General features: G+C 43.3%; 1 protein-coding gene across 16 annotated transcripts in view; it reads right to left on the bottom strand.

Moving 5' to 3' along the window:
* The window catches only part of AGAP1 (ArfGAP with GTPase domain, ankyrin repeat and PH domain 1), a 640400-nt gene that overhangs the window by 222032 nt on the left and 403694 nt on the right, over positions 1–14674 (bottom strand). For all 16 annotated transcript variants that reach the window (XM_034955413.4, XM_034955414.4, XM_034955417.4 and 13 more), the window contains one exon: positions 12–180. In XM_034955413.4, coding sequence (XP_034811304.1) covers positions 12–180 — 169 coding nt within the window. The remainder of the gene's footprint in view (positions 1–11; positions 181–14674) is intronic.

Genomic DNA, 14674 nt, shown 5'->3' with positions numbered 1-14674 from the left:
TGTAAGCTTACCTGAATTGGGTGAGATGTGTAAACTGCTCATGTCCTTGGATAGGCCATTGGTTTTAGGGCTGGAGATGGGTGCACAGGCTGACGTGGCTCGGGGTGGCCTCTTCCCTGGGACTTTCACAGTGGTTCTCAGAAGGTCAATCTCCTTACCATGAACGTTCTGCATGTAATCCTGTTGAAAATGTTAAACATCCAAGAGAGATAAAAAAAAAAAAAGACCTTTTACAACCTAGAACAAAAGGGTCTATCAGACGTCATGAGTTAAAACCCTATGACCCTTCCACTGTGGAAAGTACTTTAAAAATCATGAGATTTTTATCTATAGAGTACTGGTAACATCATTATTATATTTAAATCAGAGTTTTGCTTCTGTGTCCTGAACTAATCCAGGACCTAGAGATATAAGGAGAGACACAGCAGGTACCTCCTTCAAGGGGCATTAGGAAGTAAGTCTACACATAAAATCTGATTTTTTGAACTCTTGCTTATGAGGGTACATTAGGCTCCTCCTATAAATTCCAAGTAAAATTCCATGGAGTAGGAAACCATTTTGTAATAACCTTTCTGTCTCAGATGGGAATATCATTAAAATCTAGATAAGACTGAAGCTCTCTGGTGAAAAATCAGGTGAAAACTGGAAGTAAAAAGGTCAACTGTTGTGCTAAGAACCAGGAAGATGTCCAAGGGGTATCTGGCTTTCTAGGCCTTGGAAGCAAATGACCAGCAGCAATCAGAGAACTACAGGGAAGCCTCGGTGGACAGTGACTGCTCTCTGGCAGCTCACTTAACTCACTGTGGAGTCAAACACTACCTGGAAACTGGCTGATGGGCAGGGAAGGGGGAAGGTGAACAAGCAACTGAGAGCCGGGGGATGGGCCTGCTGGCCAGTGAGTTACTGATCCTTTAGTGCATCATCATCATCACTCATTATTATTATTGTTACTATTATTATTTCTGGTAATGAGACTCCCTGTCTGCAAACACAGTATCTTAAGCATTCTGGACACATATTACTCGATATCACACGTTAAGAAAGAATATACACTCAGCCCTCTGTAACAATATAACAATTAAAAAAAATACAAATAAGAAAATATTGCATTTACATTGCATGAGGTATAAGTAATCTAGGGATGATTTAAGGTATACGGGAGAATGTGTGCAGGTTATATATAAATACTATGCTGTATTATATAAGGAACTTGAGTATCTGAGGATCTTGGTATTCTGGAGGGTCCTGGAGCCAATCCCCCATGAATACAGAGAAATGACTGTATTTGAAAATTACTCTCGGAAAAACAACATTTCAAGTGTTTTAAGACTATGCAGGAAGTGGGAATAAATATGCTCTTTCTTTGGCAGCATCTTGGTGAATTCCCTTTAGATTTGAAAACCAATAAATTTGTCTTAGTTAAAAGTAATTAAGTTCAGGTGACCATAATTCCATTTCATTTATTAATTTTTTTAGAGATGAGGTCTTGCTAGGTTGCCCAGGCTGGTGTCCAACTCCTAGTCTCAAGTCACCCTCCCACCTCAGCCTCCCAAAGCACTGGGGTTACAGGCACAAGCCACCGTGCTCAGCCAATGTAATTTTAGAAGAACTGCCAGATAAACTCACATGCTGGATGCAAGGGACCGAGGCAGGGTGGGGAAGTGGGCTGCTGTCTTTTAACTGCCCAATGGCAGTTACCCGATGCAGAGAGATAGTTGGATCAAGTTCTAGAATCACTATGCAAGGGTTGGAAGCCTCTGCCTCAGGGACAAGGAAACTTGGCCAAGTGTATTGAGGAAGCTGCTGGGACACAGGGTAGGGTAGCAGAGAGGCCAAAGCGAGATCCCAGTGGCTTCCAGGAAACGGGCTGTCTACCTTTTTGTTTTGTTTTGTTTTTTGAGACAAGAGTCTCACTCTGTTGCCCAGGCTGGAGTGCAGTGGCATGAACTCAGCTCACTGTAACCTCTGCCTTCCGGATTCAAGAGATTCTCCTGCCTCAGTCTCCCGAGTAGCTGGGATTACAGGCAAGCAGTCCACCTTTTAATTGCAGGACAACACCCACACTTGTGAAGGAGTCACGGGTTTATCAACAAGTAGATGTTTGCTGATAGAAGAAACGGCACAACAAAAGCCACAAAGTACACAATTCCAGTTCAGGGGAAAGGAATGAAACCGTGGGTCCTCAGGGCAGAGGATGAGAAGAGCTGTTTTCTCCCTGCCCAACCATGGTCAGGTGGGTGAGCCTGGGGTGTGACAATGTAGACCTTCCCGCAACCAACATGACTTACAGGCTGCCACATGGAGTCAAACCAGACTCAAGGGAAAAGGGTGCAGGAATTCTCAACGGCAGGACGGGAGGGAGGAGAGCACAGCCTCACTGGCGGGGGACACTCTGGCAGATAAATACAGAACCCCAGCAGGCTCCCCTACATCAGCCCCAGAGGGACAAGATGTTTCAGGGTCCCTGGTGACCCCTGAGGACGGAAGTCTTGGTGCCGACAGAAAGCTCAAAACACCAGGGTCAGAACCAGGAGGAAGAACAATGGGCTGAAGACCACTGGAGAAAGGATCAGAAACTGTGCTACAGTGGGGCAAATTCAGAGGCAGGGGCAAGGCGGGGCATTCCCCGGCAAAGGACAGACAGGCTATCCAGGCAGAAAACCCTGGCACGCGTGCATCTCACATCAGCCCAGAGGCCGGGAGCAGAGGTGCCCGGCCACCCGAGGCTGGTGACTGGCCATTTCATTTTACAGGGTGGCTCAGGGAGGATGGCCTGACTCTCAGGGCAGGCTGGCTGGAGTCAGCCACAGCCCCCTTGGAGGAAAGCTGTCATGGTGGGTTCGGGTAACTGGAGGGTGGTATCTGGGCTGGGAACCACAAATCTGACTTCACCAGCCCCCGAAAGGAGATTCCACTTGGAAGTTGAGATGCTGGACTCCACAAAACATAATCAACTTTGAGAGGATGTAGACCAAAGACAGAAAGAAAGTTACTATTGAATTAACTCTGTTAAACTAGATGGAAGGAAAGCTAGAGCTGGAAGAGGCACAGGAATTCTCAGGACTGCGCTGTGTTGAGGGTGACAAATGAAAAGCACATCAGGCGGGGCGCGGTGGCTCACGCCTGTAATCCCAGCACTCTGGGAGGCCGAGGAGAGTGGATCACTTGAGCTCAGGAGTTCAAGACCAGCCTAGCCAACACGGTGAAATGCCTGCTCTACTAAAAATACAAAATTAGCCAGGTGTGGTGGCGTGTGCTTGTAATCCCAGCTACTTGGGAGGCTAAGGCAGGAGAATCGCTTGAACCTGGGAGACAGAGATTGCAGGGAGCAGAGATCATGCCATTGCACTCCAGCCTAAGCGACAAGAGGGAAACTCTGTCTCAAAAAGAAAAGAAAAGAGAAAAGAAAGGAAAAGCACACCGTAGAGTGGTGAGTGTTGGTCACTTCTTAAAAAAGGTTTTTCTCAAGCATCTTTAGTTTACTTCCATTAATATCCACTGAAAATATGCAAACCCAACTTTCCAAACCAAAGTTAATGCTTGTAAATAATGAATTCCTTCTTGCACAGTTATTCCTTTAAAAATATCAACTTGCTATAACTTTCTTCCTTAATGCCAATTCTTAACAAATTAAAATACAATAACAGGAGTGTAATTGAGCATTTATTGCTTATGGGCTCTAAAATGAGGCTAATCAGATAGTGACTAAGCCTCAGCATGGGCTCTTTTAATAGGCATGTTTTAACATACAATAACCACGATATTTTATTTAAAATTATTACAGAAATGTATCAAGTGTCTGCTCTCCAGATTCGAAAGCGGCGAGGGAACCCATTTATCTTTAGCTCAGCATGGGCTAAGGGATCTGTTTTCTTGCCTGAGTTAGGCGTTACAACCTCAGAAGAACTAGCTCTAAAAAAAAATAAATAAATAAAATCGGTATTTAAAATAGCCAATTCTTATGTTTCAAGGCACTGCACATTTTAAAAAACTTTACAAAATGCATTTCCTACTCAATAAAAGCCCTCCGACTCAGCGCTTCACACACAGGTGGGAGATAAAGACACATGTATCTGTGGCTTCAAGTTCCTCCCAAGAGAAACGACACTGAGCTTTCTGGTTTTGAAAGAACTGATCCTTTTCATCTCTCCCCAGCTTGGTACTTGAGGAATTAAAGCTACAACCACTAAACAATGTCCTCCGTAGAAGTCAAGGGGCTGTGCAGACCCTTCACGGGTCTGAGTTAGGGACCTGGGTAAAATTAAGACAGGAAGCTTGATTTTCATATGCAAATGTTACAGATACTACCCTTCTCCATGTTCCTTGTTGAAAATGCTGATCGAAGATAAAAGAGGGAAAAACCCTTTAACAAGGCGTGAGGGTAATTCAAAGCCAAGTACTTTTAAACAGCACTTAACAAGTCCCCGGGGCCCACTCAAGAGCCAGGACCCCCAGAGGTGCCATCTCCTGCCCCTCAACAGCTTGAAAAAGTAGTAATTGCAAACCTATTTGCATTTTCCTTCTCAAGTTGTCCATGATCATCATGCGGCTTATTTTTTCCAAGCAGGCGCCAGAGCAAAGGGACCTGTTTCCGAACCCGCCAATTGCTCGGTAACTGTGCCTCGCTGTTCCCCTGCAACCCTGCTCCGGCACCTTTGCCATCCCTTGTTTTTTACATTTCGCTCCTAATTATGTTGCATCTATTGCCGTACACTTAATTAGCTGCATTAATGTGATTTCTTTTCACATAGTCAAGCAATTAAGAGCTATGATTGAGTTTCATTCAATTAGCCTCAACAAACATGCTAATTGATGTCCCAGATGCAAATGAGGTGCAATGAGAGAAACCTGCTAGCAATTGAGAGCCATGTCAGAGACCCACAGCTTTCAGCTTGCTGACAGCAGCACAGCTTAACGTGGCGCCCGCCTTCTGTGGGGCTGCCTTTGGAGAAGGACGCGGAGTCATTAGTATCTCGGTGTACCAGATCCCTCCTGATACAGAGAATTAATTGATTCGCTGCTGTATCACGTTGTCCTAGAATTTCACAGTTATGTGTTCCCAGGACCGGGAGGTTACCAAATGAGTAACACTTGGCTCCAGCAAGGAGGGTGGTACAAAGTCCTCATCAAAATACCGTATTAGGCTACTAAAAAATATACAAGAATTCTCCCCAAAACTACAAAGGGAAAGGTGTGTACATCTTGTCTTGGCAATCCCAGATCCCACTATGTGCCTGATGGCCTCTCCCGTCCTCAGTAAATGGTGAGTTCATCTTAGTCAGCTCTGGGGCCTTTGGCACTTGAAGTTAAGCTCAAAATACAGCAATCCATCAACAGTCCCTAAAAATACCCTTACTATATTGATTCTCACTGCCTCGCATCCGGAGGTTACCTTTGGCTGTCTGGTGAAAAGATGGTTTGCTGATGTGTTCACAGGGGTACTAAAAGCAGTTAACAAGATCTTAAAGCTAAACTGAAATGCATACACTATATGATTGGCATCTCAACATTAGATCAGAAATAAGCATATGGCTTTGAAAATCTGACAGTGCTTAAGCTCAACTTTCTTCAAGGATAGAAAATGTAATCAGCATACTCCATTTTTACGTATACTTCAAAAAAGTATTAAGACTTTAAATTTACATAGTTAAATGATGGAAAAAAATAATGGAAAATAGTGGCAATCTGTTCCAATTCATTTTCTCCATTAAGTTCTAGTTTATAACTGTACATGTATGTTGAGAAATATAATATTTTATATTAATATATAATACTGAAAAGATAGATCACTTTTCAGACAAATCAATAAGATTTTCAAAACAATTCAGATGCAGTACTTGCCTTTTTATTGCTGTGTTGAAATTTGTTTTGATGGTGCAAACATGCTGCTGATTAACATGAATCAAAGTAGTAGCCCCAAACTGTACTAGTCATCATCACATTATTCACTGGCATGCTCTTTAAGTACAAACAAAAAAGTCTCACTTACAGATGCTCTGAATACACTTTAAAAAAAGAAGTGCTACTGATTTTTAAACATTTTGACCTTTGAGTCCATGTCTTCATTTTCTCAGGTATGACATGGAAAGCATGCATAAAGCATTTTTGCTGGCTACCGGAGGGTGATGGTTGTCTTGCAGAAACGCACTTCTGCAGCTGTTGGAGTTGCAAGCTGAACCAGCCACTTTTTTGGTGGGACAAGATTTTTACCTGAAAGAATGACTGTGCCAGACATTGACTGACTCTGGTTTTCAGTTCTATGTATGTGGCAAACTTGTATCTCTAACTATGAGCTTGACACCTTCCAAAGACTTAGCAACTTTTCTGACAAGATTGGCGGTGATACAAATGAAAATTTTTGATGTTATATGATGAAAACTATCACTATTTAGAAATCTACATACTTCATTTCAAAAATAGTTTTTCTTGAAATGACCGGGGTATGACATCACATGCATGGATGCATGTGGATATGCCTGCATGGATAAAACACACGTAAGAGATCATTCAAAGGGCAAGTCAGTTGGATGGATTTTAAGGTAGTAGAGGAGGAAAAAAAAAACAGTGATTTCACATTGCATTACTAAGCTTTAAGAAACTATCACATGTTGAGTTTTGGTGAAGTGTGCAAGAGGAATATCCACAATTATCTGAAATGAGGGTTGAAATATTCCTCCCTCTTCCAACCACACATCTGTGTAACGTGAGATACTCAAAGACTAACCAAAACAACCTATCACAACAGACTGAAGCAGATACGAGAATCCAGCTGTCTTACACCAAACTGGGTATCAAAGAGACCTAAAAAAATACAAAACAATGCAACCCTTCTCATGATTTTTTATTTTGAAAATTATACTTTTCACAAAAATATTATTTATACTAACATGTAATGGGTGGTTTATTGTTATTTTAAATGGATTACGTATTTCCTCTGTTTGAATTTCTAACATGATGAATATCAATAGACAAAATCCATATGAACAAAAGCTCTTTGGGGTCCCTCCATAATTTTTTTTTTTTTTTTCCGAGACGGAGTCTCACTCTGTCGCCCAGGCTGGAGTACAGTGGTGTGATCTCGGCTCACTGCAATTTCTGTCTCCTGGGTTCAAGTGATTCTACTGCCTCAGCCTCCTGAGTAGCTGGGGTTACAGGCACGTTCCTATGCTCACCTAATTTCTGTAGTTTTAGTAGAGATGGGGTTTCACCATGTTGGCCAGACTAGTCTCCAACTTCTGACTTCAGGTGACCCACCCGCCTTGGCCTCCCAAAGTGCTGGGATTACAGGTGTGAGCCACCACACCTGGCCCATAATTTTTAAAAAGATAAAGGGGTCCTGAGCCCAAAGTCTTGAGAACCACTAGTCTAGCTTCATGTCTGCAAAGCAGCCATTGGCTCCATGTGTATGCTTTTATGTACACAACCGGGGAGGAGCAAAGGGTTGGACTGTGGAAAGATATTGTAAATGTTTTCACATTTGTTTGTTCCTCCTTCTCCTGGAGGAAAAGAATGACTCATTATTCCCTATTTTCACTGCACTTCATGAATAGCCAGTATCAAAAGGAAGCAGTAATTTGTTAAGTTCTATTTTTAAAAAGCCTCACTTCTGGGCTCAAAAAAAAAAAAAAAAAGTATGTAAGAGAAGCCATTGTAAAGTTCACTACTATTCCCAAACTCCATTTAATATTATATTCAAAGGAAACTAATCATAAAGACATATATAGGACCACCCATTCAAAAAGATCAAGCAAACGTTCACATCCCACATTTATGAATAATAAACAATGGCCTCGTACGTAGTCACAGGTGCAGACCAAAGTCATGCTCCTAAAAATACTGTGAAAATATTGTAAAACTATGAAAAATATTCTGGCCACATCCCTTCAGATCACAGAACTCAAGAAGACAATTACTCTTCTCTCCAAAGGATCACAGTCACAATAGCAAGGTAGGAGGCAGCTTCAAAGGGAAAAATCCCATGAGAAATAACTTTGTTTCCCAAGACAGCCAACAGCATTCCAGTGTTTCACTTTCAGAACTGCCTTCCTGAAGACTATCTGACCCATGCTTGTAAGTGCATGAGAGTGACCAGCAGCCATGGCAGGAGGAAGGCACCTGGCCAATCAGATGTGTAGCACGCACAGAGGCAAACGGCTCATGCTTATGGAATTCACTGGTCTTACCATGTTCCCCATCATCCTGAAGCAGCTGGATTAATAGAATGGTGGAATGGCCTTTTGAAGTCACAATTACAATGCCAACTAGGTGACAATACTTTGCAGGGCTGAGGCAAAGTTCTCCAGAAGGCTGTGTATGCTCTGAATCAGTGTCCAATATATGGTATTGTTTTTCCCATTGCCAGGATTCACAGGTCCAGGAATCCAGGGGCAGAAATGGAAGTGGCACCACTCACCATCACCCCTAGTGACCCACTAGCAAAATTTTTGCTTCCTGTTCCCACAACATTACGTTCTGCTGGCCTAGGGGTCTTAGTTCCAGAGGGAGAAATGCTGCCACCGAGACACAACAATTATTCCATTAAACTGTAAGATTGTCACCTGGCCACTTTGGGCTCCTCCTACCTCAAAGTCAACAGGCTAAGAAGGAAGTTACAGTGTTGGCTGGAGTGACTGACCCAGACTATCAAGATGAAATCAGTCTACTACTCCATCATGGAGGTAAGGAAGAGTATGTGTGGAATATTCTTGACTTAGTAAATGCTTTATTGGGTCTGGGTCATTATGCTACACGTGGTAAAAGAGAAGGCTGGTGAGGCCTTGTTGGGGACCAGTGGTGGCAGCTTCATGTACAGTGGAGAGTCCCTACATGATGGCAAAAGCAGACTTCTCTGCTTCATGTGCTGCGGAGGCCAGTGTCCAACATGCGTGGGCTCAAGTCCACCAGTCCAAAGGGTTAAGTTATTCTACTACAAATCAAAAAGCAGAAAATTCTAAATCGAATTATGAATACACCTTTTACTTCCTGACTGTATCTGTCTTGACTGACCTACTGTATTGAGGTTTACACTGCCTGAAAGATTTTTCTCATTCTAGGTTAAATTGAGTATTACGCAGTTGTAACCCATGCCTGCTCAAACCTAGCCTGTACGATGCATGCCTCGGATATGAAAACAGCTGCTTGTCTCTACACAGTCACTGTAGGCCTCTCATTACAATGAACTTCAAGGAGCCAGCACCATTCCTTTGCTGTCCTAGTATTTTAATATTTGAATATGGCTTGAAACAACTGGATCAATAGTTAGATCCTAGAAATTTTAACTTATAAGGAAATGTTCACCATGGTGATACTGCCTGTCTGGGTCTCTTTAAAACTTCAGATTTCTTTGGATGAATTTGCTAAAATGTGCAGTGCTAAAACAAACAGTATATATATTTTTTTAAGACACAGTTTCGCTCTTGTTGCCCAGGCTGGAGTGCAGTGGCATGATCTTGGTTCACTGCAACCTCTGCCTCCTGGGTTCAAGCAATTCTCCTGCCTCAGCCTCCCAAGTAGCTGGGATTACAGGCGCCCGCAACCATGCCTGGCTAATTTTTGTATTTTTAGTAGAAACGGCGTTTCACCATGTTGGCCAGGCTGGTCTTGAACGCCTGATCTCAAGTGATCCGCCCGCCTCAGCCTCCCAAAGTGCTGGGATTACAGGTGTGAGCCACCGCGCCCAGCCAAACAGTAGAGTTTTAAGACAGCAGAGCATATACATCTGTCCTCTGAGGTGAATATCGATTGCTACATCATGTCTTCTGCTGTGAGACCTAAGGTAACACGGACAAACTCCCACTTCGGTTTTTCCCCTTGACAAAGGGTCAGTACTTCTAATTTTTAAACTTTCCACCTAGGCCTATTTAGAAGTCTCCTATACGTATTTTTCCCATGCATTGCTTTTACAGGAATTACTCTTGTTTTCCTAAACATAATGCCTGCCAAGGGAGTTCACAGCACCTTGTATTAGATTCCATTCAAATGAATCAGATAATTCACTGATAACCACACTTTTCTGATTTCCTACAGAAGTCTTTGGAAGACAAAAGTCAACTTTCTCTTGGTCAGGGAATAAGCCTCGAAATCAGAGCGCCTCCACTCTCCTCCGAGTTGCACACTGGGGGCCTGTCATTCAGTCACTCAGGGTCCCCACGTCCACATCTTTAAAAACAGTTCTAGCTTCATGACACTGTTGCGAGGGTTCACTGAGATAATACTCAAGTGCTTAACAGAGCGCCAAAGCCCTCCATAAATGTTAGCTCTCACCACTCTTGTCCAATAAAAATACTGAACTATTTTCCCTCTGACTTTATGTGGCAATTTCTTGAGCTAAAGGTGTTGTTCCCACTTGAGGTAGCAATTCTGACATGATAAGTCATTAGGGTTGACCTGCAAAGCCATTTTTCACTTTGTAGCACGGGTGGGGGTGGGGGGACACAAAAAACCTGTCCTCTGCAAACGCATGACATTTTCTGCTTTTTCCTCCTTCTCTTCCCCCCACCCCCTTTTTTTTTTTTTTTTAAGTGGGGGAGGCATGTATATGGTAGTCAGACATTTTTATTGCAAAATGCCGTCTGGAAAAGATGCAAAACAAAATTGCTAAAATGCAAGGGGAAAAAAAGAAGGGGGAAAAACAAAAGGCCCCGTTCCCTTTGCTTATTGAGTTCAAAAGCATAACATGTAGCACCCTGCAGCAAATGGGAAGCTACACTAATTTTAAAGCCATAAAACGCTATCAAGTGCCCTGCGGGGCAGGACTACTCTGAAGCTAGTGGCACCTAAATAAGACATGGTTCATTTACTTCGCAGCTTAGCCTAATGTAATCATCAGCGGATTTTTAGCCTAGAGTTGTAACAGGCAAATAGCCGATGCGGCAGAGGCGGCCCTCCCAGCCATCGAGGGGGCTGCAGCTAGATTGCTGTTGATTAGAAAATTTTTCAGTTTTGACAAGCACTTAATGAACATAAATCGCACCTTGATTGGTTTCCATCTGGGGCCACAGGCACACCTGAGAAGAAACAGGCCTCTCCAGCCCTGCCCCTCCCTACCTTCCAAGACCTCGGCAACAAGCCCACAATCAGGTTATGAGCCAAAGAAGAAAATATTCGTAAAATATAATAATGAAATTCAATTTCTTAGTAGAAGTAAAAGAACATTCCTCATGACCCCCCACAGTCATCCTCTCCTACTGAGTCCTCGGCTGTGACTTACTGTTGCTGAGGAAACCAGAGGGATTTGATTTATTTACCTTGTGTAAGAATTTTTGGCCTCAATGAGTAACACGAAAAGGCCAAAAATGGAAAACAAAATGTTATCAATTGGGTACAAAGGACGGCCAGAGACGATCTGACATATCGCGTGGCATACTGGTAGGACGATGCCCCTTGGATTCCACTGGAAGCTTAGAGACTCAAACCCTCCAGCCACACTGTTAAATCTGCTATTTATAGAAACACACATATATTCTATTTTTTCATTTTAACTAGAAATGCAAGAAGGCAGAATTTTTCAATGTTGAAAATAGGTTAGGTAGGATCTACACTATTTAGTGGTTTAATTTTTAGAAACATGAGGACTTGGTCAGTCGCGGTGGTTCACGCCTGTAATCCCAGCAGGTTGGGAGGCCGAGGTGGGCGGATCAGTTGAGGTCAGGAATTTGAGACCAGCCTGGCCAACATGGCAAAACCCTGTCTCTACCAACAATATAAAAATTAGCCGGGCATGGTGGAATTGCTTGAACCCTGGAGACGGAGGTTGCAGCGAGCTGAGATCACGCCACAGCACTCCAGCCTGGGCAACAGAGCAAGACTTTGTCTCCAAAAAAACAAATAAAACCAAATAAAACAAAAAACAAAAAACAAACAAAGAAATACGAGGACTTTATTTTGTCCAGTCTCACCCTGCTTCCATTCACTGCGTGTCAACAACATCAATAATGAAATGTCGTGAGGATAGCTTTCCGCCCTTTTATTTTTAAATCCCAAACATTTCCAAACCGTGAGGGTATATAAAACAAAGAAAGAATTTCATAGACAGAAGAAGACTTTGATACAGAGTTCTTTTCTGTGTTGGTGTAACAGCAGTGAGTTTTTAGTAGGCTCTGTTTCCAACAAAAGTTGTCACTATGCCCTGAAAACATTTCTACTTTTATGGCGGCCTAATTCCTTGGCTTTGGAACTGTTGACACATGGGAGAAACAACTGATCACATTCTTTCAAACAGGTCACATGAATGACAAAGTTCTTTCCCAGGTCACCCAGGTGCTTAGCAAACTGCAGGAGAGCCCATGTGACCATGTCATTGCTGGGTGGTTTTCTTCTTCTTATCACATGGCTTCCAGACCACCATGCATGTTATGAAGCCTGCACAGTTCACTGCGGTCAGGACTGGGCCCAGCAAATGTACCATGACCAGAGTGCTGGTAAGGTTGGGCAGGTTTAATATTCAGCCATACTCTGTAGCTTTCCCATGTTACAGTTTTTACATTTAAAACCCAAGCTCTGAAGAGTTATCTGTATGCTCACATTCCTAGCAGCATTGTCCACAATGGCCAAGAGGTGAAAGCAAGTGTCCATCCATGGACAAATAAAGTGTGGTGTGTACATATGACGGAATATTACTCAGCCTCAAACAGGAAGGAAATTCTGACACACGCTACAACTGGAAGAATCTTGAGGACATAATGTTAAATGCAACAAGCCAGTCATAAAAAGACAAACAGCATATGACTTCATTTATACGAGGTTCCTAGAGCAGACAAATTCATAGAGACAGAAACTGGAATGCTGGTTGCCAGGGGCTGAGTGGAGGGGGGATAGGAATTTGTGTTTATGCCTAGAGTTTGTTTTGTAAGATGAAAAAGTTCTGGAGGTTGACTGCCCAACAACGTGAACATACATGATACTATTGAACGGTATACTTAAAATGATTAAGATGGCAAATGTTGTATGTATTTTACAATTAAAATGAAAAAAAAAACAACAACAAACAAAATCCTGAAGCTTTTCTCCCATCAAGCTCCTTCTTTAAGTTGCAGCAAATGGAGCCAGAATATGGCTGAGACATATTTCTGCTTCCTAAAAGTGTTGCATGGTGGATTCCTTCCACGAGGTTTCAGGAACTCTAGTCCTAGTTCCTTAACATTTAAGGAAAGGTTAAGCATATGGGCTAATTGTGCCTCCATCCCTCCATCCATCCATCCATCCATCCATCCATCCAACAAGCCAGTGTTCCAGATGTTAGAGATACATTGGTAACATATATATCCTTGCCTCAAGGAGCTTCCAGTCTTGCGGGAGAATCAGAGAGATGGCCCAATAGAGTAACGTGAGAGCACACACAGCATGGGTGCCCAAATAGGCCGAGTGCAGGGAAACTCCCAAGAGGAAGTAGCATTTAAGCCAGGATTGGAAAGAGGAGTTAGTGATGCAAAGAGATGGGGCAGAAAAGAACATTCTCAACAGAGGCAACTGCATTTGTGAAGACCCGGAGGCCAGAGAACATGGCAAGTATGAGAAACTAAAAGAAAACAAAGACAGCGATAGAGCAGGAAGCAGGTGAGAGGCCAGTCTGAGGAGGCAAGCTGGGGCAAGAGCAGGGGCACGGACATCAACCAAGCGGGAGGGGGGATCTTCTCCATCATGGAAATACATAAAAGAACTCAAAGGAGGGAAATCAACAAAAATATGATGAGAATCACAAGGTGAAAGTTAAAAGCAGCTTAGGAGTAACCGCTATTCTTCATACAGCCAACAGGTTTTGGAAAACTTTATGAGCAGGCCACTGCGCTAGTTGAACTGGGCAAAAATGCAGGCCTGCACACTCAGGGGAGTATGGTCTGCAAGATCACCTCTGTGTGACTTCTGGCGTCATTCTGGATGAATTACCAGGAGGAAGAGAAAACGGAGGCCGAGGCGGAGGCTGTGGGTGGAGGAAGAAGAGCTAGCAAAGCAATCACTGCATAACTGACCTTGAGAGGCTCAGTGATTCTCACACTGTGCCTGAGTCCCAGGACTCCACAAAGCCACGTTGGAACCAACATGGAAGTGGGTGGGGCAACGGCAGAACCGGAAACCACAACTGATGCCCAGCTCAGTGTTCTTTGACCTGCACACCAGAAGGATCAGCTAAGAGAGGAGCTGACTCACACTTTCGAATCAAGGAGGGAAGAGATCTTAAGATGGAAGGAGGTGACTTAGATTTGCAAGCCACAAAGTTCCAATACCTTTACTTCACAATCTACAAGTTGAAATGAAGTTGTGCCCATAGCTGTGTGTGTGTGTGTGTACATGTGCATGTGTATGTGTATGTTTAAGTGTGTGTGTGTATGATGTATGTATGGTCCTATGCATGTGTTCACAATACATTTTCACATCCATTTTCTGTTGGAAGCTGCTTCAAATCCTATCTTGGGAAGAGGCAGAGCTGCAGTATGACTTGAAGTAGGCAATATCTACACGTCAAGGTTCTTGGGGTGACATTCACACCACTGGCTTGAAGGGCCAGATATCCCTGTGAAAGCAATCCATGCGGAAAGCTGGACTCTGGCTGTTCCCAGGGAAGCGAAGAACATCACAGACTCAAGGATGTGAGTGTAAGCTCTGTTCAATGGGGATTATCTCTTCGGTCCCAAGAATAGCCAACCAACTGGGGATTCTTCCTGCTTCCCCCGAGCTG

The sequence above is a fragment of the Pan paniscus genome, chromosome 13 (genome assembly GCF_029289425.2).
Source record: "Pan paniscus chromosome 13, NHGRI_mPanPan1-v2.0_pri, whole genome shotgun sequence".
Lineage (NCBI taxonomy): Eukaryota > Metazoa > Chordata > Mammalia > Primates > Hominidae > Pan > Pan paniscus.
The sequence above is the reverse complement of the archived record's forward strand: the minus strand, read 5'-3'. Positions and strand labels throughout refer to the sequence as shown.